This window comes from Dendrobates tinctorius, unplaced genomic scaffold (genome assembly GCF_039654945.1).
Source record: "Dendrobates tinctorius isolate UK_male_01 unplaced genomic scaffold, ASM3965494v1 ptg000044l, whole genome shotgun sequence".
NCBI lineage: Eukaryota > Metazoa > Chordata > Amphibia > Anura > Dendrobatidae > Dendrobates > Dendrobates tinctorius.
The window spans coordinates 7054511-7078611 of NW_027361712.1; the positions used below are offsets into that span (position 1 = coordinate 7054511).

General features: G+C 44.3%; 1 protein-coding gene across 1 annotated transcript in view; it reads left to right on the forward strand.

The window, feature by feature from the left end:
* The window catches only part of LOC141089047 (kelch domain-containing protein 1-like), a 210138-nt gene that overhangs the window by 22363 nt on the left and 163674 nt on the right, over window positions 1-24101 (forward strand). Inside the window, exon 5 of the mRNA XM_073575317.1 lies at window positions 22208-22286. Coding sequence (XP_073431418.1) covers window positions 22208-22286 — 79 coding nt within the window. The remainder of the gene's footprint in view (window positions 1-22207; window positions 22287-24101) is intronic.

Sequence of the window (24101 nt, forward strand, 5' to 3'; positions counted from 1 at the left end):
GGAGCTCAGAGCAGGTTTTGACCTGCACACCTGGGGTTAATGATTGTGGCCTCTTTCTGGTTCTGGGAGAGCTTCTTAAACCCCTGGGAAGCTCCAATCCCTGCCAGATAGGCTGTGTTCACACACAGCGTTTTTTTCACGGTTTTTCCCGCGGATTTGCCAAAAAATCCACGGGAAAAGCGTGAAAAAGAATCTTCCCATTCATTTCTATGCATTTAGCACTTTTTGTGCACATTGATGCGTTTTTTACCTCGAAAAAACCGCATTGCGGTAAAAAACGCAGCTTGCTCATTAATTTCGCATTTTTTTCCGCGTTTCTGGCTTTTTCCATGTGTCTAGAAACCGCACGGAAAAAAACGCAAAAAAAGCACAAAAATCGCGGTAAAAACGCGCAGGAAAACGCGCAGAAAAAAACGGACGGTTTCTGGGAAGGGAGTCCTGTTTTTCAGCAGAAAATTTCTGCTGCGTGTGCACTTAGCCTTATACTTTTGCCTTTGGCCGAGTGTGCTGACCTCTGTGTGCCTGTGCCTGTTCATTGTTATAGCTTGTTTATATGGTTCTGACCCGGTTCTGTTCCCCGTTGTGAGTTTGCCTGTTGATTCTGTACTGCGCTATCCTCTCTGTGTATGACTCATTGCCTGTGATCTGACTACGCTCTGCTCGCCCCTCTTGTACCTTGCAGCTATCCCTGTGTATGACTCATTGGCTACGTCCTGACTATCCTCCCTGTCTATGCCCCTTGGTAACTTTGTCTCGCAGTTACCCTGCTAGGAGTTCTCTTGCAGCTCCTAGCTCTCTGGAGTTTAGGCCATGCCCCTAGCAGTCACATGCTTCAGGTCCTGCGGCTCTGAAGTACGCATCTACTCGGCTGCTGCCCGCTGCACAGGTATCTTTGAGCACAGTTCGCTTTACTCAGGACACGCGCACTGGCTCAGTGAGCAAGTTCAGTGCGGTGCTCCTGACACCAATTCTGTAAATCAGGTGATTTGCATCTCTGTAATGAGGAGGGGTGTGGTCTAAGGACATCAACACCCTATATAAGGTGTGCTTAATTATTAGGCAACTTCCTTTCCTTTGGCAAAATGGGTCAGAAGAAAGATTTGACGGACTCTGAAAAGTCAAAAATTGTGAGATGTCTTGCAGAGGGATGCAGCAGTCTTGAAATTGCCAAACTTTTGAAGCGTGATCACCGAACAATCAAGCGTTTCATGGCAAAGAGCCAACAGGGTTGCAAGAAGCGTGTTGATAAAAAAAAGGCGCAAAATAACTGCCCATGAATTGAGGAAAATCAAGCGTCAAGCTGCCAAGATGCCATTTGCCACCAGTTTTGCCATATTTAAGAGCTGCAACGTTACTGGAGTATCAAAAAGCACAAGGTGTGCCACACTCAGGGACATGGCCCAGGTAAGGAAGGCTGAAAAATGACCACCTTTGAACAAGAAACATAAGATAAAACGTCAAGACTGTGCCAAGAAATATCTTAAGATTTATTTTTCTAAGGTTTTATGGACTGATGAAATGAGAGTGACTCTTGATGGGCCAGATGGATGGGCCCGAGGCTAGATCAGTAAAGGGCAGAGAGCGCCACTTCGACTTAGATGCCAACAAGGTGGAGGTGGGGTACTGGTATGGGCTGGTATCATCAAAGATGAACTTGTGGGACCTTTTCGGGTTGAGGATAGAGTGAAGCTCAACTCCCGGACCTACTGCCAGTTTCTGGAGGACACCTTCTTCAAGCAGTGGTACAGGAAGAAGTCGGTATCGTTCAACAAAAACATGATTTTCATGCAGGACAATGCTCCATCACATGCATCCAAATACTCCACAGCGTGGCTGGCCAGTAAAGGTCTAAAAGAAGAAAAAATAATGACATGGCCCCCTTGTTCACCTGATCTGAACCCCATAGAGAACCTGTGGTCCCTCATAAAATGTGAGATCTACAGGGAGGGAAAACAGTACACCTCTCGGAACAGTGTCTGGGAGGTTGTGGTGGCTGCTGCACGCAATGTTGATCGTAAACAGATCAAGCAACTGACAGAATCTATGGATGGAAGGCTTTTGAGTGTCATCGTAAAGAAAGGTGGCTATATTGGTCACTGATTTTTGTTTTTTTGTTTTTGAATGTCAGAAATGTTTATTTTCTAAATTTTGTGTTGTTATATTGGTTTACCTGGTGAAAATAAACAAGTGAGATGGGTATATATTTGGATTTTATTAAGTTGCCTAATAATTCTGCACAGTAATAGTTACCTGAAAAAACAGATATTCTCCTAAGATAGCCAAATCTAAAAAAAAAAAACCCACTCCAACTTCCAAAAATATTAAGCTTTGATATTTATGAGTCTTTTGGGTTGATTGAGAACATAGTTGTTCAATAATAAAAAGAATCCTCTCAAATACAACTTGCCTAATAATTCTGCATGCAGTGTAATTGGCTCTTGACACTGATATGTCTGATTTAGTCTAGACGCAGATGACCATGTATTGTCTCATCTCAAAAAATCGGGTCTATTAGGCAAATCACACTCTGATCCGATTCTCTCGAATAAGGAGAAAATGGAGAAAAACAATTTCTCAATCATCTCCATTCTGTCAGTCATTGGAAACCGGACCTCCGAGCACAATCTGATGGTTCCCACAGACTAATTGACTAGCTGAGTGCAATCCAAATATCAGATCAAACACGGACATGCAGTGATATTTTTTCTTGTGCACACTTGGCTCGAGGAAATAAATTGACATATGCATAACCCAATAGAATAATGTTGATGCAAGTGTGATTCAACATTCTGTCGGATCGCACTCGGATCGAAAATACAGCTGTGTGCACGAGCCCTTACATTGCACCTTTACTGAAATTTTCACTGTCAAAAATGTTACAGTATTTTCCCAACCTTTCCATGAGATGAACAACAGGTTATACTGTAGGTGATGTCTTTTAGGCTGTGTGCACATGCTGCGGATTAGGTGCGGATTCATCCTCGCGGATTTTGTAAAATCCGCAGGTGAAACCGCAGGTCAAAATACCTGCGGTTTTCCCTGCAGATTGCTCTGCGGTTTTTCATCTCCTCAGTGGAGGAGATGGCAAACCGCAGCAGAGTCCGCAGAAAGAATTGACATGTCAATTCTTTCTGTGGATTGAAAACCGCAGATAATCCGCGCGGAAAATTCTGCACCGTCTGTATTGCGTTTTTTGATTCCGATAGGGAATCATGGTACTGTACGCCGCAGCAAAAACTGCTGCGGGTCCGCAGCGGCCAAAACCGCTGCGGAACCGCAGCAAAATCCGCAGCGTGTGCACACAGCCTAAAAGGTTCGAGATCTCTGTATGATCATTTCTTCTTGATAAAGGTTATACAATTCTGTATTGTGAGCAATAAGGACTTTTTAGGCATACCTTCCAGAATGTTCAGTCATAAATGTTTTCAGTACCCTCTATTGTCATTGTGCTTCAAAGTAATAAAAAGAATCTGTATCCAGGTTTTAACTATGTAATCTGTACAGCAGAGAGCCTGATTCTAGGCATAGCAAAAATCTGCTGACAGATTCCCTTTAACACATGTTTACATGACAGGAAGGCCTTAGTGAAAGAGTCAGTATAAGAGACCAGGTGGGTCTGGGTGCTCTCAAGGTTGCCACTCTGCGACCAATCTACTTGTTTTACATAAGTCTCTGATGACTGGATCCATGGTTTTTGAAAGATCTGAAATGGACCTCGCCCCCCAAAAAAATTATGAGCCACTGATTCCTGATTTTGTGGCGCAATCGGAAATCAAGTTTGACATCACCAGCCTCACAAAAATAGACTTTTTCACAGTCTTTTTCTCTTAGGATTTTGTTTACCTCATCATGGGCCAAACTAATTTGTACACTCATCAATTTTTGGCACAAAAATTCATCATTTTATAACTGGACTCCTGTAGACGCAGTTGAAATGATGAAGTTTTTGGGGCCTGATCCTTCACATGAGGATCTTGAAAAAGCCAGAACTTCGGCAATGTTGGAGTGTTGATGTTTTATACAACACTCGAGTATGCCGAATGGTCATGACCTGAACACATTTTGAGGCTATCCACAAATCCCTGCATAATAATAATAATAACAATAATAATAATAATTTTATTTCTATAGCACCAATATATTCCGCAGCACTTTACATTATAGAGAGGACTTGTATAGATAATAGACTATCCAGCATAGCAAACACAGATCAAAACAGATACCTAGAATAATGAGGGCCTTGTTTGCAAGCTTACAATCTATGCAGAAAAAGGGGAGACACAAAAGGTGGATGATAACAATTGCTTTCGTTTTTTGGACCAGCCATAGTGTAAGAATCGGGTGTTCATGTAATGCTGCATGAACTGGTTATCAGCTGTAACAGTAAACACAGAGGGCTATTAGATGCATAAAGCATGTGAGAACATGATGTGAAGAGCCTGGTTATGATAAAAAATTTGAATGGGTCACACAGTGATAGGTTAATGCGTTGATGCGGCAGGCCAGTCTGTACAAATGCGTGTTTAGGGCACACTTAAAACTGTGTGGATTGTGGATTAATCGTATTAACCTGGGTAGTGCATTCCAAAGAATTAGTGCAGCACGTGAAAAGTTTTGTAGATGGGAGTGGGAGGTTCTGATTATTGAGGATGTTAACCTCAGGTCATTAGCAGAACGGAGGGCATGGGTAGGGTGGTAGACTGAGATGAGGGAGGAGATATAGGGTGGTGCTGAGCCATGGAGTGCTTTGTGGGTGATGGTAATAAGTTTGTACTGGATTCTGGAGTGGATGGGTAATGAGTATAATGACTGGCATAAGGTAGAGGCATTGGTATAACGATTGGTGAGGAATATGATCCTGGCTGCAGCATTCAAGAGAGATTGGAGAGTGGAGAGTTTGGTAAGAGGGAGACTGATTAATAGAAAGTTACAATAGTCCAGACGAGAAGGAATAAGAGAAACAGTAAGAGTTTTTGCAGAGTTGAAAGTAAGAAAAGGTCAAATTCTAGAAATATTTTTGAGGTGCAAATAACAAGAACGAACCAGTGATCAGATGTGGGGGGTAAATGAAAGCTCAGAATCAAGTATAACCTCAAGACAGCGAGCATGTTGCTGGGGAGTAATGGTGGAACCACACATGGAAATGGCAATGTGGGTCCCCCCCCCCTTTCGCCCCATTCAAAATAAAACAATTGAAAAAAATTAAATACACACATATTTGGTATCCCCGCATTCAGAATCTCCTGATCTATCAATATATAAAAAGAATGAATCCAATTGGTAAACGGCATAGCGAGAAAAAAGATCGAAATGCCAGAATTACGCTTTTATGGTCGCTGCAACATTGCAATAAAATGCAATAACGGGCGATCAAAAGATCCTATACACACAACAAAATGGTGTCAATAAAAATGTCATGTTGGCGCGCAAAAAATAATCCTTCACCCAACCTCAGATCCTGAAGAATGGAGACACTACGGGCCTTGGAAAATGGCAACTTTTTTTTTTTTTACAAACTTTGGAATTTTTTTAACACTTAAATAAAAAAGAACCTAGACCTATTTGGTGCCTGTGAACTCATAATTACCTGGATAATCATAATGGCAGGTTAGTTTTAGCATTTAGTGAATATGGTAAAAATAAAAATCCAAAAAACAATTGCAGAATTGCACTTATTTTTGCAATTTCACTTCATTTGGAATATTTTTCCCGTTTTCCAGTACATGATATGGTAAAATCAATTGTGCCATTCAAAAGTACAACTCATCCCGCAAAAAACAAACCCTCACATGGCCATATTGACAGAAAAATAAAAAAGTTATGGCCATGGGAAGATGGTGAGCTAAAAATGGAAACGCCAAAACGGAAATACCCCTGGACCTTAAGGGGTTAGACTCTAGAAGCTGTGTGAGAGTACCTCAGGGTACACCCACAGGTCTAGAGTTTACGAAGGGATTGAAACCCCAGAATGCCACCCTATTCTGGGCGTGAAAGGGAAAATTGTGTGCAATTTGGTGCAGCGACTGCCGGATCAAAGTTATCACTTCTACATGGATAATTTTTATACCAGTATCTCACACTTCAAGTCCATATCTGCGAGAGGTACCTCAGCTTGCAGTACTGTCTCCAAAAATCATAGAGGCCTCCCAAAAACGCTAATTGGGCAGATGCTCAGAAGGGGTGACAGCAGAGCCCAATGTAGCGACCACCTGCTAGAGGTCAAGTACAAGGACAGGTGGGGGGTGTCTTTTTTGTTTTCAACATACATGGTGATGGCAGCACCCTCAGCAATGTACAAAGTACCTCTACGTACACACACAGGTCACCAAACCAGACTGTGTACTGGGGTACAACACAGTAAGGCTGGAGTCAGACACAACGTATACAAATACGGTCTGTATTTTATGGCCATAATCTTGCCATATCTTGTGGTATGAGTTTTTTTGAATTTTTTCTATGTTAGCTGTTTTGATATTAGTGTTAGGACTTGCAAATATAAGGAGCCTTGACACGGCTTGCGAGCCTAATCTATTTTGGCCAAAATATTAACCAATACCTCATTAAATGCACTCATTGTATGCATTAATTTTTTGCACTTATATCAGTTTTTGCAGGATGCAGACAGGCGTCTTTCTGTTTGCTTGGTCTATTGGGCATCTGTCACTGTGTGTTGCATATTATGGTGCTGGAGCAGCCCGCCTGATAATACTATGGGCGTCATTAATAGGTTGCAAGCCAGACACTTTGCATCACACTTGCCTGTGTGACTGGCATCATATGCAAGCCTTATCTATGTGCAATTTTTCTACTAGGCAACCAACCCCTCCATGGTCTGGTAGGTGTGGGGTGGTTGTTTTTATCAGTAGTTTTCACCTGTGCTGCCCCTTGCCTTTATTAGTGGAGGTCTGCTGCATCCTGCTAATTATCAAGACACCCTAATAAAGGAGTGGTTCTGCAGGTGGGGACCACAGACCACTTCTCAGTACCAATGCTTTCTGGCTGATGTTTTGGTCACTTTAGAATGTTGGTTGTGCTTTCACACTCGTGGTAGCACTAGATGGACTCTTCAACCCACACAAATGGTTTTAGTAGTGCAGCTCATCCAGGATGGCACATCAACGTGATCTGTGGCAAGAAGACTTGCTGTGTCTGTCAGCGTAGTGTCCAGAGGCTGGAGGCTCTACCAGGAGACAGGCCAGTACACCAGGAGATGTGGAGGAGGCTGTAGAAGGGCAACAACCCAGCATCAGGACCACTACCTCAGCCTTTGTGCAAGGAGGAAGAGGAGGAGCACTGCCAGAGCCCTGCAAAATGACCTCCAGCAGGCCACAAATGTGCATGTGTCTGCACAAACGGTTAGAAACCGACTCCATGAGGATGGTCTGAGGGCCCGACATCCACAGATGGGGGTTGTGTTCACAGCCCAACACCGTGCAGGATGCTTGGCATTTGCCACTGAACACCAGGATTGGCAAATTCACCTCTGGCACCCTGTGCTCTTCACAGATGAAAGTAGGTTCACACTGAGCACGTGTGACAGACGTCTGGAGTCGCCATGGAGAGCGATCTGCTGCCTACAGCATCCATCAACATGACCGATTTGGCAGTGGGTCAGTAATGGTGTGGGGTGGCATTTCTTTGGAAGGCTGCACAGCCCTCCATGTGCTCACCAGAGGTAGCCTGACTGCCATTAGGTACCGAGATGAGATCCTCAGACCCCTTGTGAGACCATATGCTGGTGCGGTTGGCCCTGGGTTCCTCCTAATGCAGGACAAAGCCAGACCTCATGTGGCTGGAGTGTGTCAGCAGTTGCTGCAAGATGAAGACATTGAAGCTATGGACTAGCCCGACCGTTCCCCAGAACTGAATCTGATTGAGCATATCTGGGACATGTCTTCCTAAATCCACCAACGTCCCGTTGCACCACAGACTGTCCAGGAGTTGGTGGATGCTTTAGTCCAGGTCTGGGAGGCGATCCCTCAGGAGACCATCCACCGCCTAATCAGGAGCATGCCCAGGCGTTGTAGGGAGGTCATACAGGCACGTGGAGGCCACACACAATACTGAGCATCATTTTGACTTGTTTTAAGGACATTACATTCCACTTTAATTTTGTGTGGGACTCCAAATCCAGGCCTCCATTGGTTAAAAAATTTGATTTCCATTGATGATTTTTGTGTGATTTTGTTTTCAGCACATTCAACTTTGTACGTACAGAACAAAGTACTCAATGCGAATAATTCATTCATTCAGATCTAGGATGTGTTATTTGAGTGTTCCCTTTATTTTTTTGAGCAGTGTGTGTGTGTATATATATATATATATATATATACACACTGTATATATACAAGGGTTGGACAACATAATGGAAACACCTGGAAACATCAACAAAAGTTAGTTTAATATGGTGTAGGTCCACCTTTTGCGGCGATTACAGCCTCAATTCTCCAAGGTATGGATTCATACAAGGTGTGAATTGTTCCAAAGGAATTGTAGCCCATTCTTCAGTTAAAACACCCTCCAGTTCTTTGAGCGACGATGGTGGCGGAAATGAACGTCTAACTTGAATCTCTAAAATCGACCATAAATGCTCAATAATGTTGAGGTCTGGGGATTGTGGGGGCCAGATGAGATGCTCAACTTCATTAGAATGTTCCTCGTGCCATGCTTTAACGATTCTAGCTGTACGAATTGGTGCATTATCATCCTGAATGATGGCGTTCCCGTCCGGGAACAGTGCTTGAACCATAGGATGCACTTGGTCGCCCAAAATGCCTAAATAATCGCGGCTGTTAATTCTTCCATGAAGGGATATCATTGGCCCGGCGGATCTCCACGAAATAGCACCCCAGATCATCACAGATCCTCCGCCATGTTTTACGGTTGGGAGAAGGCAGTCTGGATGGAATGGCCAGAGGTCGGAAATAGGGTAAACGATGATTCGTCTGAGAATATCACATGTTTCCACTGCTCGAGGGACCAATTCTGGAGGTTTCTACACCACTTTAAATGCTTGGAAACATTTGTCATTGAGAGCAGCGGTTTTCGAATAGCAGCTCTTCCGTGGAATCCAGATTTGTGCAGCTCCCGACGAACAGTTTTCACGGAAACTGGGTTCTGTAGGTGTTCATTGAGCTCAGCAGTGATTTTCGGAGCCGTGGTCTTGCGATCCTCTCTCACAATTCGCTTTAGAGTCCGACGGTCTTCTCAGTCAACTTCGACTTTCGGCCGGACCTATGCTTTGCTGCGGACGTTTTTCCTTCTCTTTCAAACGCAGTCATTACTTTGGAGACAGTACCTCTTGACACGCCAAGCATTCGGGCACTTTCTGTTACCCTAGCACCTGCCATACGAGCACCAACAATTTGGCCTCTTTGAAAATCCGAGAGGTCTGCCATTGGTATCAGTTTCTCATCAATGTTCTTACAATTCTGCAAAACAAACAGTTAATTTAAATACACATATCACATAACACAAATAATCAACTACAAAACATTACCATATGTCACGGTTTGCATGTTTATAACATGTTCGAAGATTATGATGCCAAAACGTTAGGTGTTTCCATTATTTTGTCCAACCCCTGTATGTGTATATATATATATATACATGTCATTGAAACACATATATATTTATATTTCATTCTACATAGCAGAATAGCCACTAAATCAATTGCCGGCTTCTGTAAAATCATTCCAAAACCCGACATGAAATGACACATGGTTTACTGTTAAGAATCGGTCACCGAGGAGTATAGCAGGCCAGGCTAAGCCACAGAAAACCAGAGAGTTGGTAACTAAGTGGATGCAGACCCCTGATCCTGTCCACACAACTAGCAGTAGCCGTGGAGCGTACCTACGATGATCCTGGATGCCTCGGCACAGCCGGAGAGCTAACTAAGGCTAAAGCAAGAAAGGGGAAATGTAAACTGCCCCGGAGCAGACCCCAAAGGAATAGATAGCCCCCAAACATATATTGTCAGTGAGACAAGATGAAAACACAAACGCAGGCAGAAAAATAGATTGAGCAAACGATGGGGCCCTCACTGACTAGACAGGACAGGAAAGGAAAGACACTGTCTGCAATAACGCAAAAAACCATGCAAAAAGTCCAACACGTCTGATGCACAAAAACACTGAAGTCGCATGACTTCGCCCCCCACTCAGTGGCGGATTATAATGAGGTCAATTTGGGCAGTTGCCCCGGGCCCAGTGGGGTTAAGGGGCCCACAGCCCAGGCCAGTAAATTGCCCCATTATAATCCGCCACCGCACAGGGCCGGATTATAGGCAGGGCAGGCGGGGCTTCAGCCCCGGGGCCCCCACCACAAGAGCTTCTAAGGGGGCCCCCACCACATTCCTGCTGGCTGCTGCAATGGCACTCCATCTTCTCCCCACCTAAAAGTGAGTGACCGTGGGGGCGGCATTATGTGCTCTGCTACCAGCAGCATCTACAAGTAGCGTGCAAAGGCTTGTGATGAGATCACAGGAGGTAAGGTGTCAGAGCCCCCGATCATGTGACCCCTGTCTCCTCCCCTCCTGTGACCTCATCACAGGTCCTGTGCACACAGCACAGAGCACTGAGAGCAGCCATGTATGTGGAGTGCGGCTCTGCGGGTGGAGGTCGGTGCTGGAGGCCCCATTATTCTCTATGTGGAGTGCGGCTCTGCGGGTGGAGGTCGGTGCTGGAGGCTCCATTATTCTCTATGTGGAGTGCGGCTCTGCGGGTGGAGGTCGGTGCTGGAGGCTCCATTATTCTCTATGTGGAGTGCGGCTCTGCGGGTGGAGGTCGGTGCTGGAGGCCCCATTATTCTCTATGTAGAGTGTGGCTCTGCGGGTGGAGGTCGGTGCTGGAGGCCCCATTATTCTCTATGTAGAGTGTGGCTCTATGATTCGTGACCCCCGTCACGTGACAAGGGGGGCCCACAGAGTTTGAACTGCCCCGGGCCCTGGCTACCCTTAATCCACCCCTGCCCCCACTATATCAGCACTCTGGTATATTCTGAAAGCAAAGCAAAAAGAGACCAATATAAAAGGGGGCAAAGCAAACTGGCACATACAGTAACATATGGGTGGTGATTCAGCACAGTCCCAGCCGGAGCTAGCTGACCCGCACAAAGCAGAGATAAACAAAACCAGATCAAATGCAAACAGAATAGCAAATGAACCACTTAGCTGAACATGCAGGGAAAGAGCAGGAGACATCAGACCTCAGGAGGCACAGGAAGAAAATCACCAGCAGGGACAGAGGGAGTCAGCTGTCTTAAATCCCAATCAGAAACCCCAGATCTCCAATCGTCTTCCTCATTATCAGGTGGCAAGTCTCTGTCAGATCAGCTCCACTACCTCCAGTAACCACCAGAGGGAGCCCAGAAAGAGAACTCTCAATCTGACCAGTTCCACTATCTTCAGTAATCACCAGAGGGAAGCCAGAGAGAGAATTCACAACAGTTCACATAAAGTAAACCATTTTATTTCATTTAGTTTTTTATATGTCTTTGACTAATAATTACATTAGGGTATGTGTGTAAAATTTGGGACAGCTAGGTGTTAAATAAAGGGGTTAATTAATTGAAAAAAAATGCATGGGCTCCCGTGGTAATTTCGCAACCAGAGAGGGAAAGCCAGTGAGTTAGGTCAGATATTAATAGCCTTGAGAGGGACCATTGTTTTTGGCCCCCTGGCTACAAAAATCTGCCCCCAGACACCCCATCTATGAGATGCACCTTTTCTGGCACTTAGCCTCTCTATTCCCATTGCCCTGTAATGGGTTAATAATAATGAGTTAATGTCACCTTGCTACTGGAAGGTGACATTAAGCCGGATTAATAATGGAGAGGTGTCAATAAGACACCTATCCATTATTAACCCTAGACTAGTAAAGGGTTAAAAAAAAACACACGCATACATTAATTACAAATTCTTTTATCGAAATAAAGACACCAAGTTTTTGACCAAATTTATTCCTCTGCTAATCCGTAAAAGAAACATGGTCCTGTAAAAAAAATAAAACAAAAAAGCAACAATATACATACCTCTCCGCTGGTCAGTCAGGTCCCCCGCTGCAATCCATCAGAAGGGGTTAACTGGTTTACAACGGGACCGGTGCTAATGCGACCAGCCCGCTGTAAACCACTGCCAGAATGAATTAGTTCATCTCTGCGCAGCCTCCCCGGTTGACCGGAGATGAACTAATGAGCGTGGGAAAGTTTCTAAACTTTTTCCCATGCTCATCAGTTCACCTCAGGTCAGCCAGGAACATTAGTGTGGCTGCGCAGGAATAGAGAGGCTAAGTGCCAGAAAAGGCGCATCTTATAGATGCGCCTTTTCTGGGGTTTCTGGGGGCAGGTTTTTGTAGCCGGGGGTGCAAAAACAATGGTCCCTCTCAAGACTATTAATATCTTCCCTCACTCACTGGCTTTCCCTCTCTGATTGCGAAATTACCGTAGAGGCCCATGCAATTTTTTTCAACGAATTAACCCCTTAATTTAATACCTACATGTCCCAAATTTTACACACATACCCTGATCTAATTATTACTCAAATACATATAAAAAACTAGGATTAGATACATGGCTCAGCACACAGTATCACACAGGATAGGATTATATACACAGGTCAGCAGACAGTATCACACAGGATAGGATTAGATACATGGCTCAGCAGACAGTAACATACAGGATTGGATTAGATACACAGATCAACAGACAGTAACACACAGGATTGGATTAGATACACGGCTCAGCACACAGTATAACTCAGGATAGGATTAGATACATGGCTCAGCTGACAGTATCACACAGGATAGGATTAGATACACAGGTCAACAGACTGTATCATACAGAATTGGATTAGATACATGGCTCAGCAGACTGTAACACACAGGATAGGATTAGATACATGGCTCAGCACAAAGTATCACACAGGATAGGATTAAATACACAGCTCAGCAGACAGTAACACAGGACAGGATTAGATACACGGCTCAGCAGACAGTATCACACAGGATTGGATTAGATACACAGATCAGCAGACAGTAACACACAGGATAGGATTAGATACATGGCTCAGCACACAGTATCACACAGGATAGGATTAGATACACGGCTCAGCAGTCAGTATCACACAGGATAGGATTAGATACATGGCTCAGCAGTCAGTATCACACAGGATAGGATTAGATACACGGCTCAGCAGTCAGTATCACACAGGATAGAATTAGATACACGGCTCAGCAGTCAGTATCACACAGGATAGGGTTAGATACATGGCTCAGCAGACAGTAACACACAGGATTGGATTAGATACACAGATCAGCAGACAGTAACACACAGGATAGGATTAGATACACGGCTCAGCAGACAGTATCACACAGGATAGGATTCAATACACAGTTCAGCAGGCAGTATCACACAGGATAGGATTAGATACAGTTCTGGTCTCCGGTGTATAAAAAAGACATAGCTGAACTGGAGCGGGTGCAGAGAAGAGCGACCAAGGTTATTAGGGAACTAGGGGGTCTGCAATACCAAGACAGGTTATTACACTTGGGGTTATTTAGTTTGGAGAATCGAAGGCTTAGGGGTGATCTTATTACAATGTATAAATATATGTGGGGACAATACAAAGACCTTTCTAATGATCTTTTTACTCTTAGACCTGTGACGGGGACAAGGGGGCATCCTCTACGTCTGGAGGAAAGAAGGTTTAAGCATACTCACAGACGCGGATTCTTTACTGTAAGAGCAGTGAGACTATGGAACTCTCTGCCATATGATGTTGTAATGAGTGATTCACTACTAAAATTTAAGAAGGGACTGGATGCCTTTCTTGAAAAATATAATATTACAGGGTATATACACTAGTCTCCTTAATATTGCGTTGATCCAGGGAGCTAGTCTGATTGCCGTATGTGGAGTCGGGAAGGAATTTTTTTCCCCAATGTGAAGCTTACTGTTGCCACATGGGGTTTTTTTTGCCTTCCTCTGGATCAACATGTTAGGGCAAGTTAGGATAGGATATGGGTTGAACTAGATGGACTTAAAGTCTCCCTTCAACCTTAATAACTATGTTACTATGTTACTATGTTACTATGTTACATGGTTCAGGAGTCAGTATCACACAGGATAGGATTAGATACACAGATCAGCAGTCAGCATCACACAGGATAGTATTAGATACACGGCTCATCAGACAGGAACATACAAGATAGGATTAGATACACAGCTCAGCACACAGTATAACACAGGATAGGATTAGATACATGGCTCAGCTGACAGTATCACACAGGATAGGATTAGATACACAGGTCAACAGACTGTATCATACAGAATAGGATTAGATACATGGCTCAGCAGACTGTAACACACAGGATAGGATTAGATACATGGCTCAGCACAAAGTATCACACAGAATAGGATTAGATACACGGCTCAGCAGACAGTATCACACAGGATAGGATTAGATACACAGGTCAACAGACTGTATCATACAGAATAGGATTAGATACATGGCTCAGCAGACTGTAACACAGGATAGGATTAGATACATGGCTCAGCACACAGTATCACACAGGATAGAATTAGATGCACGGCTCAGCAGACAGTATCACACAGGATAGGATTAGATACATGGCTCAGCAGACAGTAACACAGGATTGGATTAGATACACAGGTCAGCAGACAGTATCTCACAGGATAGGATTCAATACACAGTTCAGCATTCAGTATCACACAGGATAAGATGAGATACACAGCTCAGCAGTCAGTATCACACAGGATAGGATTAGATACACAGCTCAGCAGTCAGTATCACACAGGAGAGGATTAGATACACAGCTCAGGAGACAGTATCACACAGGATAGGGTTAGGTGCACAGGTCAGGAGACAGTATCCCACAGGGTAGGGTTAGATACACAGCTCAGCAGTCAGTATCACACAGGATAGGATTAGATACACAGCTCAGGAGACAGTATCACACAGGATAGGGTTAGATACACAGCTCAGTAAACAGTATCACACAGGACAGGATTAGATACACCGCTCAGCAGACAGTATCACAAAGGACAGAATTAGATACCCAGCTCAGCAGATGGTATCACACAGGAGAGGATAAGATACACGGCTCAGCAGACAGTATCACACAGGATAGGATTAGATACATAGCTCAGCAACATTATGTGCCAAAGGAGAGGACATTTTCATTCCAAGAATTCCACTCATTCCATATGATTTGCCTTTTGATTTTAAACGCCTCCAGTTTCCACTTCGAATGGCATTTGTAATGTCCATTAACAAGGCTCAATGACAGTCCTTGAAAGTAGTAGGGATTTGCAATCTCCATGCTTTTTTCATGGTCAACTTTACGTGGCCTGTTCAACAGTTGGAACTGTCAAAAATCTGTTCATCTTTGCACCAAAAGGAAAAACCAAAGATGTTATTTATCAAAAGGCTCTTGAATGAGTTGAAAATAAAATACTATCAATACTTGGGTAATCGTTTAGCTAATTTGTGTTGCAAATCTGTAGTGTTGGATATATGATGTGAAATATTTTTATGTGCAATATAATCATTATAATTTGTTATAACTAACCACAGTTAGTTACTATGCCCGGGCAACGCCAGGCTCTTTAACTAGTTGGTTATAATGCCACCACGAGTGAAAATATGGGTCTTGCACATGGTTAGTATATGCTATAATGGGTTTAAAATGTATCTTGTTGATTTGTTGCCTTGGGCATTAGAAATGAATTTTTATTAGGACTGCGAATGAAATGAATAAGTTCATTGCAGAAATGTTTCATAGAAAAGCCTTATGATAGCATCAGAATAGAATATTGTTTATACAGAAAATTGATATCTTTGTCGGCACTGCTTAAGTTGGTTTCCAATCATGCAGTAAATTCATGCAGTATTATTCAATCCACTGCATACAAACATTTATTGACAGGGGAGGATGGCAGGGTATATACAGTAGTAGGTTTTTGGCATCTTTGGAACTTATGATGCTTTGTCTAGAGCTAGAGAAAGTATAGGAGCCACAAAATGGCCATTACTCATTATACACCCTGATAACCTATCCTAATAATATAAGTTTGGATATAATGGATTGAATAATAAACTAATCTTTTTTCGTACTATTCCGTGAGTGGTTCATTGTTTCTTTCTTAATTTTGAGTGTTGATAGTGTACTCCTGTTTACCCGCCTGTTTCATCACCTGCATATCAGTAGTTGCTCACTGATGCACCTTTTTAATGGCTTAATAAAAGTCCTTGTGTGGCTGAAACATTGCATGTTTTTCTGCTTGATTTTTCTCTTATGTGTATCCTGGGGTCAATAAAGTTTTTGTTAAGGACAATCTTAGGTGTCTTGGATTTTTGAAATTGACCAGTTTTACAACCTTGTGGTATGTTGTATCAAGTTAGCAGGAACTGTGGAGTGTTTCACGGAATATGTCTCAATAAATTATTCAGAGCCCTCCTCACTCTCGTTGTTTCTCCCATACAGAGCTGCTGAAAATATAATTTCTACTTTACATTAGAGGACAGTGATATAATAGCCCAAACAATATTTAGCCTATACTTGCCAACTCTCCCAAAACATCTGAGAAGCTAATAAAAAAAGAGAAGAATCGGAATATATTCATTATATTCATAGAAACATCCAGGAAAGCCGCACTTCCAAATGTTTTCTGGTGCATCCACTCATCCAGTGGCAATATCTGCTTTGAGGTGGTGACGGGCTCTGCAGAGGGTATCTCAGCGGTCGTATGCTCCGCAGGGGCGGCCTGGGGGCGAGTTGCCTTTCCTCCCCACATTCTTCTGGCATCTCCCTCCTTCCATCATGGCGTTCTGGCTTTCTCCTTCCTGCCTGGGCTCTTTTCCCGCCACTGGCTCCCACCCCTCCTTCCGAGGGCGGCGTCTTCTTCCTACTCCTCCCTACCAGACCAGTATACGAACCCCTCGGGGGGTGGGCCATGTTGCTGTCGCATAGAAGTTCAGACAGGGGAGGCCCAGGACAGTTTGCGGTCTTTTCTTAGGACCACCCATGTTGTCACGCCCTTCCTCACCGCGCCGGCGGCCATTTTTAGAGTTCATTTTACAGTCTATTAAATTGGGTCTTCAGCACATTTTCAACAGATTTGAGTCTTAGGCACACAGAACCCGATGGTATCTGGTCTCGTCATCCTGTTCGTGACGCCAGAAATGGGTCACCCTCACAGGGCTGTGGGGTACTCGGTACCGGGCCCGACAAGCTTCAATGGGAGATGTCACGGCAGCTGGGACCTGGCCCGTGGCCCTGGGCGCCCATTGTAAAAGGGGTTGTTGCAGTGTGCTTATGGTGATGAAAGTTTACAAGTGATTTGTGACGCCACCTGTGGTGTTCGGCAGTAGAGATGTAAGCCGACACTGCAGACAGATCCTCTGGGACAGATAGTGTGGTGCAGCAATGATGTTATAGCCCTCCACAGGCAGGGCTGTAGTCCCAGGGCAGAGTAGGTGAAGTGACACGTAGATGGTATAGTGTCTGGCGCAAGGGATGTAGCAGTGCTGGGCGGGTTGGCGCAGGAATGAGTGGAGGACACCAGGGCATGTAGTTCCAAAGCTTTACTCACAGTCTGTTGTACAAACAGGTGCCTGCCTCCTTGCCGTGTCCTCCGGGACAGGGACTCAGTCAACCTCCAGGCCAGATGGAATACTCCTTTCCAACACTTCGCCAACATGTGCCTTTCTGAACGTCTCCTCTTATAGCGCCTTTAAATGAAGTACTCCTAGTGCTGAGTTACACTCGAGTTCCTCCTGTCCGATGTTCTTATGAATTCTACTTGGACGGCAGACAGCTGTAGCCTGCTTCAGGGACTCCTTGCTACTATGTCCCGGCTCACTATCCAGTTGCTGTTGTGCCCCCTAGTCTTGTGTGTGAATAAAGTGGTCACTACTTCTATTCCTCCAGTGTCTGCTGCAGGACCACTAGTATCCATACAACCTCGGGGACCGGGCCCCGGCCTTGCGCTTAGAACTTCTAGGAAGGGTACTCTTCTAACCCACGTCCTCTGTTCTCTTTTACTCCTCACGTTCCGTACTAATCTTTCTTTCTATGGAAAATAAGGCTTTCAGTCTGTGTTGCTCTCTCTCTTCCTTTCCTGTGCCAGCAGACCCAGGTCACTGGGATCTGCTGCAGCACTTCCATCCATCTATCCCTCTCTCCGGGGATCTTCTTCTCTCTCCAACTAACTAACCAACTGACTCCCAATCCTAAACTCTTCCCGCTCTTTGTAATGTAAACTAACTCCACCCACCTCTCAGCACGTTTCGTGTTCCAAGCAGGGAGCCACCAATGGGTGCTTTGCTATACTCCAAGCAGGGAGCCGCCGAAGGTGCTTTGCTACACTACTTTGTGGTGTGGGGAGCAGGTGTTGGAGTGTGGTCAGGAGTCTCCACCTTACCTGGATGGTGGGGCACCACAACTCAGGAGAAGGTGCAGTACCTCTGTGGCGACTGAGCCTCAGGGGCACCACACATACATTCAGGGAGCCGGTAATTGGGCATAGAATGGACATGGAGCAACCTATAAAAGGTGTGGTCATGGCAAATTTATCATGGTCATCATTTAAAGGGCCATATCAACCAATTGACCAGCTCTTGAAGCAACCTGAATTTAAATTGAAACTGTCAACAGGTTTGTACCACCTAATCTGAGAGCAACATAGTGTAGAGACAGAGCCCTTCTGTTACGACACAAGTGTCAGTGGGCACTTTTTTCTGCTGGCCTGGCTGTCCTTGGAAAGACCGAATAAACCAGGGCTCATCCCACTGAACGACCGTACTCCTTTCCAGAATACTAATCAGACAACACAGGGTGAGGGTAACAGTGTGGCAATACTTTATTGGACCACCAACAGTTAATAACATATAGTACAGTTCCAGCATGTACATACGATGGTGCAAATGACAGAGTATCACCCTTCCGCTAGCTCACCAGGAACTACAACTTCTGCGACTTCAGGGCTTGCAGGGCCAACTACCCAACCAGTAGAACCCCGCTTTTGGCAGTCACCCACAGAGGGCAGGTTGCAGCGAGCTTAGGAAACTGACAGATTCCATTGAGGTATGTGGCCAGGTGACCTGATTGTCCCAATCTGGGTTCTCCAAACATCTCCATGAGTTCAGTGATGGGCAGTGGATCAAATCTGTATTTCTCTGGTTGGAGCCATGGTTTCTTGGCTGTTGACCTCTAAAATATCTCTGTAGAAGGATAGAGTGCCCTTTTTATACCCACAGCTGTCTTTCAGACTATGATCCACAGGTTTGGGGGGAAGTGGGAGGAGGTCATCTCTCATTTTTCGAGTGTTCAATTAACCTGCATATTTTGTCCTTCAATGTTTGCAGAACAACAAGCTGCATGAACTGACACAATTGGTAGTCAGCAGTTATTCACCAAATTAATAAACATTTGATTGGTCAATTAACCTGCTCTTTTGTCCGTCAAGGATAGCAGTACAATAAGCTGCAAGGACTGATACAATTGGTATTCAACAACAGATCAACAAACATCAATTCAACCTACACAAGTCAATATTCAGTCTCATATGAACAATAGCTCATGTCTCTGGGTCTACTAAATAATACATCTGGCATAATTAAGAATAAATGCAGTGTTGTCACATCCTGTGATGTGCCACTTATTGGGCTATGTGCTTTAGTTTTGATAAAATAACTACTTCTTTTACTAACCAGTAAAGGCTACGCAAACAACTGTGAGGTGATATTAACCCCGGAGGTATTTTCGTTTTTTGCATTGTTTTTCGCTCCCCTTCTTCCCAGAGCCGTAACTTTTTTATTTTTCTGTCAATATGGCTGTGTAAGGGCTTGTGTTTTGCAAGATGAGTTGTACTTTTGAATGACACCATTGTTTTTACTATGTTGTCTATTAGAAAATGGGAAAAAAATTCCAAACGCGGTGAAATTGCAAAATAAAGTGCAGTCCCACACTTGTTTTTTTGTTTATCTCTTTACTAGGTTCACTAAATGCTAAAAATGACCTTCCATTATGATTCTGAAGGTCATTACGAGTTCATACACCCCAAATATGTCTAGGTTCTTTTTTATCTAAGTGGTGAAAAAAAATTCCAAACTTTGTTAAGAAAAAAATTGCGCCATTTTCCGATACCCGTAGTGTCTCCATTTTTCGAGATCTCGGGTTGAGTGAGGGATTATTTTTTTTTACATGCGAGCTGACTTTTTTTAATGATACCAACCCACCAGTGACCCGCGATCACATGACGGAGGTCACCGGTGGGCGGATTTCCAGCGCAATTGCCAGAAACGCATGTTAAATGCCGCTGTCAGCGTTTGACAGCCGTATTTAGCAGGCTAATAGCCACGGGTGGATTGCTATTTCATCCATGGCTGTTCTGGGCACTTGTCAGCTGTTCACAACAGCTGACAAGTGCTGGGAAAGAGGTGGGCTCACCGCTGCAGCCCACATCAAAGGGAGGGAGTCCGACATCAGCATAAATATACCCCCGGTGTTGGAAAGGGGTTAATAGCCTGTGAAGCTCCATGGATATTGGCCCCTTACCAGAAAAATAATACCACCCCCCAATTGTCAGCTTTCCCCGGGTTAAGAAATTTAAGGGGTCCCCCCATTTTTGACAACTAGCCAAGCTAAAGCAGACAGCTAGGAGCTGATATTCTCAGGCTGGTGAAGGGGCCGTGGATATTGGCCCTCTCTAGCCTAAAAATAGCAGCATTCTGCCTCCCCAGAAAAGGCTTATCTATTAGATGCACCAATTCTGAGGCTTTGCCTGGCTCTTTCCACTTGCCCTGGTGTGGTGGCAAGTGGAGTAATATTTGTGGGGTTGATGTTGGCTTTGTATTGTCAGCTGACATCAAGCCCGTAGGTTAGTAATAGAGAGGCATCTATAAAACACTCCCATTACTAACCCCATAGTCAAATGTAATAAAAATATGCACAGAGTGAAGTCCTTTAAAGGGAATCTGTCACCTCATTTTTGGCCTATGAGCTGCAGCCACCGCCATAAGGGGCTTATCTACAGCATTCTGTAATGCTGTAAATAAGCCCCTGATGTAACCTGAAAGATAAGAAAAACGAGTTAGATTATACTCACCCGGGGGTCCGGTCCAGTCCGATGGGTGTCGCTGCCGGTCCGGCGCCTCCCATCTTCTAGCAATGACGTCCTCCTTCTTACTTCTGCCGCGGCTCAAGTGTACTGCTCTGCCCTGTTGAGGGCAGAGTAAAGTACTGCAGTGTGCAGGGAAAGGTCAGAGAGGTCCGGCGCCTGCGCACTGCAGTACTTTACTCTGCCCTCAAAAGGGCAGATAAAGTATGCCTGCGCAGGAGCCGTGGCATAAGTAAGAAGGAGGACATCATCACTAGAAGATGGGAGGCGCCAGACCACGCCCCAAGTGAGTATAATCTAACTCGTTTTTCTTATCTTTCAGGTTATATCCAGGGCTTATCTACAGCATTGCAATGCCGTAGATTAGCCCCTGATGGCTGTGGCCGCAGCTTATAGGCCAAAATGAGGTGACAGATTCCCTTTAATTGAAATGAAAACACAGACTCCCTTATTTGAAAGAAACACTTCCCACTCTCTTTTAAATAATTAAAAAATACAGCTCGTGGACCTCTCTCTGTTTGATAATCGGACAATATAAATAGAGGGGTCCCCATGCCATTTTTTAATTTTTATTTATTTATTGCACAGGGGCCAGTTGATGAAAACTCTCATCAGCGAACGCCTGCTTTCGCTGTTATTAGCAAAACCAGGTGAACTATGATGAGAGTAGTACTCTCTTCAGCTGACAACTGTGATAGCTCAGACGCTTTCATCTGTGTGACAGTGTGGGAACCGCAGCCCCCTGACAGGCGATAGCGAACTTACCGCCGATCAAAGCCGGTGTTCCTCGTGCTGTCACACAGTTTGGGCCCCCCCCTATTCATTTGAATGGGGTTCGGATTCGGGTTCGAGTTCAGGTACCCTTCTGGCACCTGAACCAATTTTTTTTTAAATGGTCGACCTAATCTGACGGACCCAAACATCCACGTGTCTGCCCATCACTAGTTGTAATGTCTTTTCATTTTGAATCTCAAGAATGATAAACACACTGAAAGTCTTTTAAAATTCATTATATCATAAGAAAAATTAAATTTGTTGCAATTGGTTCAAATTATTTATTCCACAGTAACTCCTAATGATGTAACATGGGAACTAATCCCACACACCGGCCACATACCATCCCCTCGAGAAGGCCATGACATTTTGTAAGTATTAGATTCAACTCGTCGAACAGATTGTGTTTTTCTTTATTTCATAGTCTTTATTTAAAGGGACCCTGACCACCAGAAAAGTTACTTACTTGAAGATATAGAGTTAAACTGACGGTAAATAGCGTTAATACCCCTATATAGCCTACTTGCTTGAAGTGCGGCTACACAGAGTAAATTAAGTTTTAATCACAGAATAACTTCGGTAGAATAGCTCTCTCCGACTCACCAGGGTGGTGCAGGGAATTGATTTTGTCACCTTTCAGGCACCGAGTGACAGCTCGCTCTGCGCTTACACGCAAGCAAGTTGTCATTGGGCAAAGTCTCTGGGCATAATTACAGCCACAGTCGCAGCATACTGAACTGTAATCACTCCAATGCACCGTCCTGGTGACTCGGAGGTACTATTTACATATAAATTGAAATATACAAACTTCTTGATTATATATATCACATTTACGCTGTTAAAATCTTAGTGTATCTAATATTGTTATTTTTTTCCAATAACCCCACATGTATATCTACATAGTTATTTCTTACATTTAAATCAACCATTATTTAAACCTCGCATTACGTATTTCAACAGAAGGAAACGGGAAAGAGAAAGAAAACATAAAGGGAGGGAAAGAGAAAGGAGACAAAAAATATTCGTTTAGTAATTTTTGTGCATCATTTCATATCTAATATATAAAGCTCAAGTGTGTGTATGTATGTATGTATTTGTGTGTGTGTATGTGTGTGTGTGTGTGTGTGTGTGTGTGTATGTGTGTGTGTGTATGTCCGGGATTGGCATCCGCACCGTAGCAGCTGCAGCCACAAAATTTGGCACAGTCACACGTCTGGACCCCGAGAGTGTCCTAGGCTATGTAGTGAGGCGAAATTTTAACCCCGCGCGTTCCAATTCACCAAACAATTTTGCCCCATCTACATAATGGGGAAAAAGTGTGTGTATCAAGCCCCGCCCCTCATTATGATGTCAAAATGGTTGCCATGGCGATGCTGATGTCATCATAGGTTGCAAGCCCCGCCGCTCATTATGATGTCATAATGGTTGACTATGAGATGGAGGATGTGGGAGGATGTGTGATGGGTATATGGGCACTGGACTATGGGATGGAGGATATGTATGACGGGTATATGGGCAAAGGACTATGGGATGGCGGATATGTATGATGGGTATATGGGCACGGGACTATGGGATGGAGGATATGTATGATGGGTATATGGGCATGGGACTATGAGATGAAGGATGTGTGATGGGTATATGGGCACTCGACTATGGGATGGCGAATATATATGATGGGTATATGGGCACAGGACTATGGGATGGAGGATGTGTGATGGTATATGGGCACTCGACTATGGGATGGAGGATATGTTTGATAGGTATATGGGCACAGGACTATGGGATGGAGGATATGTATGATGGGTATATGGGCACGGGACTATGGGATGGAGGATATGTATGATGGGTATATGGGCACGGGACTATGGGATGGAGGATATGTATGATGGGTATATGGGCATGGGACTATGGGATGGAGGATGTGTGATGGGTATATGGGCATTGGACTATGGGATGGAGGATATGTATGATGGGTATATGGGCACTGGACTGTGGGATGAAGGATGTGTGATGGGTATATGGGCACGGGACTATGGAATGGAGGACGTGTGATGGGTATATGGGCACAGGACTATGGGATGGAGGATATGTATGATGGGTATATGGGCACGGTACTATGGAATGGAGGATGTGTGATGGGTATATGGGCACTGGACTATGGAATGGAGGATATGTATGATGGGTAT